This window comes from Sinocyclocheilus grahami, unplaced genomic scaffold (assembly GCF_001515645.1).
Source record: "Sinocyclocheilus grahami isolate Dianchi unplaced genomic scaffold, SAMN03320097.WGS_v1.1 scaffold4304.1, whole genome shotgun sequence".
Lineage (NCBI taxonomy): Eukaryota > Metazoa > Chordata > Actinopteri > Cypriniformes > Cyprinidae > Sinocyclocheilus > Sinocyclocheilus grahami.
Genome location: NW_015509270.1, coordinates 13236 through 15965, shown reverse-complemented (window position 1 = coordinate 15965; position 2730 = coordinate 13236). Strand labels below are relative to the sequence as shown.

At 36.2% G+C, this 2730-nt stretch overlaps 1 protein-coding gene across 1 annotated transcript in view; it reads right to left on the bottom strand.

Moving 5' to 3' along the window:
• Positions 1–102: 102 nt before the first annotated feature.
• The window catches only part of LOC107576765 (myomesin-1-like), a gene marked incomplete at both ends in the record, with an annotated part of 9643 nt that continues 7015 nt past the window's right edge, over positions 103–2730 (bottom strand). The window contains 6 exons of the mRNA XM_016262898.1: positions 103–190; positions 1627–1740; positions 1826–1893; positions 1976–2035; positions 2115–2259; positions 2369–2544. Of these exons, the coding sequence (XP_016118384.1) occupies positions 103–190; positions 1627–1740; positions 1826–1893; positions 1976–2035; positions 2115–2259; positions 2369–2544 (651 nt within the window). The remainder of the gene's footprint in view (positions 191–1626; positions 1741–1825; positions 1894–1975; positions 2036–2114; positions 2260–2368; positions 2545–2730) is intronic.

The following is a 2730-nucleotide window of genomic DNA, read 5'->3' as shown; positions in this document are numbered from 1 at the left end:
CAGCATTTTTTAGAGTGTACAGCACAAACTAGTGCACATTAGTGTAAGGAGTGAGTTTTATAATAGTAACAGTACTTTTGAATCCCTTTTCTGCTATGTTACCTTGGTCTGTGAGGTTGAGGGTGGAGGTGTCTTTGCCTCGGTCATCCTTCAGAACTACTTCATATATACCAGCATCTTTTTTGGAGATCTGCCATGGACACAAACAAACGCAAAATTCATTAAAACTATCACATGCCTACCAGTGTGTGTGATCTCCAATCTAACACTACAGGAGCATATGTCAGAAAGCCTCCGAAGAGACTCAACGTGTAGAAATCGTGTTGTAAAAGTGTTGTTGGGAAGAAAATAATGTAGAAAGAAAGATGAAAACCTGAAGGAATAGGAAGACAGAGGCACAAAACAACAACAAAAAAACAAGTATGACAGACAAAGAGACAGAAACTGATGAAGATCAAGTAATTAATTCAAGTCCAAAAGACATGATGATATGTGACCCTGGACCACAAAACCAGTCATAAGGGTCAATTTATTTAAAATTGAGATTTATACATCATCTGAAAGCTGAATAAATAAGCTTCCATTGATGAATGGTTTGTTAGGATCGGACAATATTTGGCTGAGATACAAAAATTTGAAAATCTGGAATCTGAGGGTGCAAAAAAAATCAAAATATTGAGAAAATCATCTTTAAAGTTGTTTAAATGAAGTTCTTAGCAATGCATATTACTAATCAAAAATTAAGTTTTGATATATTTACGGTAGGAAATTTACTAAATATCTTCATGGAACATGATCTTTACTTAATATCCTAATGATTTTTGGCATAAACGAAAAATTTATAATTTTGACCCATACAATGTATTGTTGGCTATTGCTACAAATATCTCCCAGCGACTTAAGACCCAGGGTCACATATGTTTGTGATTTATATGTTAATATATATGTAAAAAAAGTCATTTGGCTGAATTCAAGACTGTGTATTAATACCCCGATATATTATATTGTAAAACATTAAACAAGTGTTTATATCATTGTATTGTATGTTATAATCTACTTGCTATAAAAATAAGACTAGAATAGAATAGTGACCACATTATAAATTTTTTTTGTAAAACATCTGACATTTAATGCACACTATGTATTTCAACAGGCTGCATACTTTTATTATCCGTCTTTTTGTAACACGTTTATTCCTGTAAAAAAAAAAAAACTGTGGCCATGAATTTAGAAATCATTGAGCATGATTTATTAATTCATTCCCATGATTTAATTACAACAAAGCAATGGTTTAACTAAAACCAAGGAAATAAGGAATACAATGTAACTAGTGGGAATGACTTGTTTTCACGTTATGTGCAGGGCTTTGATATTTTTAAGGTCTGGGGACAGATATACTAGTTAATATTTGCAGGATTTTCAGTGTTTGTATTGCCTGTGCAATTTTTTTAAAGGAGGAAAGTCATATATAATAGCAATACCAATGAACATTTTATGTTTTTTTAGTTAATCATTAACTAAACATCTCTCCTTAATATTTAAATGCTTGTGGAGGCCATATTTGTCAGCAGGTATATTGTTGACCATGTTTTCAATGTCTGGATAACTTTGAGAAATGCTGCTCACCTGAACGATCTCCAAAGTCAACACTCCTTCAGAGAAATCCAGTTTCTCATTGACCTTAATCTCTCGTCCATCCTTATACCACAGCGCCACAGAGTCTTTCTTCATATTAGCAACCTGCATCACATGTTAATATGTCACTAATAAAGAAACCGGCAGCATTAGAGTTGAAGTGGAGTGTTTAATCAGAGAGACGGCTCACCTTACACTTCAGTCTCACGCAGCACTCAGGTGTGACTTCATAACCGAGATACTCCACGAAGTGTGGACCTTACGGAGCACGAACGGCACGATTAATGTACAAACACAGTGGGTATACAGTATTTTTAAAATAATACTGCACATATCATACCTTGCTTTCTAATCCATTCTTTTTTCTGGAACTCTGATTCCTTCTGTAACTGTTTGAACACTGAAGGAAATGAGATGGTGTTATTGGTACACACGCTATACATGAGATGCATATATGTATATGGACTTTTAAGATGTACCATCTCCGATCAGCACTAGACTGGACTGGTTAGTGGCTTTGCCGTCTTGAAGCTGGAAAGTGAACGTTCCCTCGTCCTCTTTGCCCAGAGACTCCATGAACATCTCAATGATGCCAGTATTTTTATCAAAGTTCATCTTGTATTTCTACAACACAGAGTAAGTGTTAATGCAGAAGCAAGCCAAAGGACTATTTCCAGTCAACGGCATGTATAATGCTTCATGCGCTGCATGTTTGTTTCTGTGTTCCTCTAACCTCTCCCTGGTGGACCACATTGTCATTGAACACATATTCAACTTTTCCATTGGCAGAGATCTTCTCAGCCTGCAACCAGAAGCGAACTCTGCCCTTCTCCAGCAGCTCCACGGCCAGCTCTGTCTTCAGAGGGATGACTGGAGAGGAGGAGCGAAAAAGTTTTGAAAACATTAATTCTGTCCTGAATAATATCCTTTGTTTTGGAGACCTATGGCAGGATGGGAGTTGTACTGAACCTTGATACGTATGCTCTGTTTTTTTGTTGAAACGCAATGTCGTAACCAGGCATGATGCAATCGATAAACTGGCAAGCAATGCATCTTTCATGCTGAACAAGCTTTTGTCTTAACCAAGGATAAGTG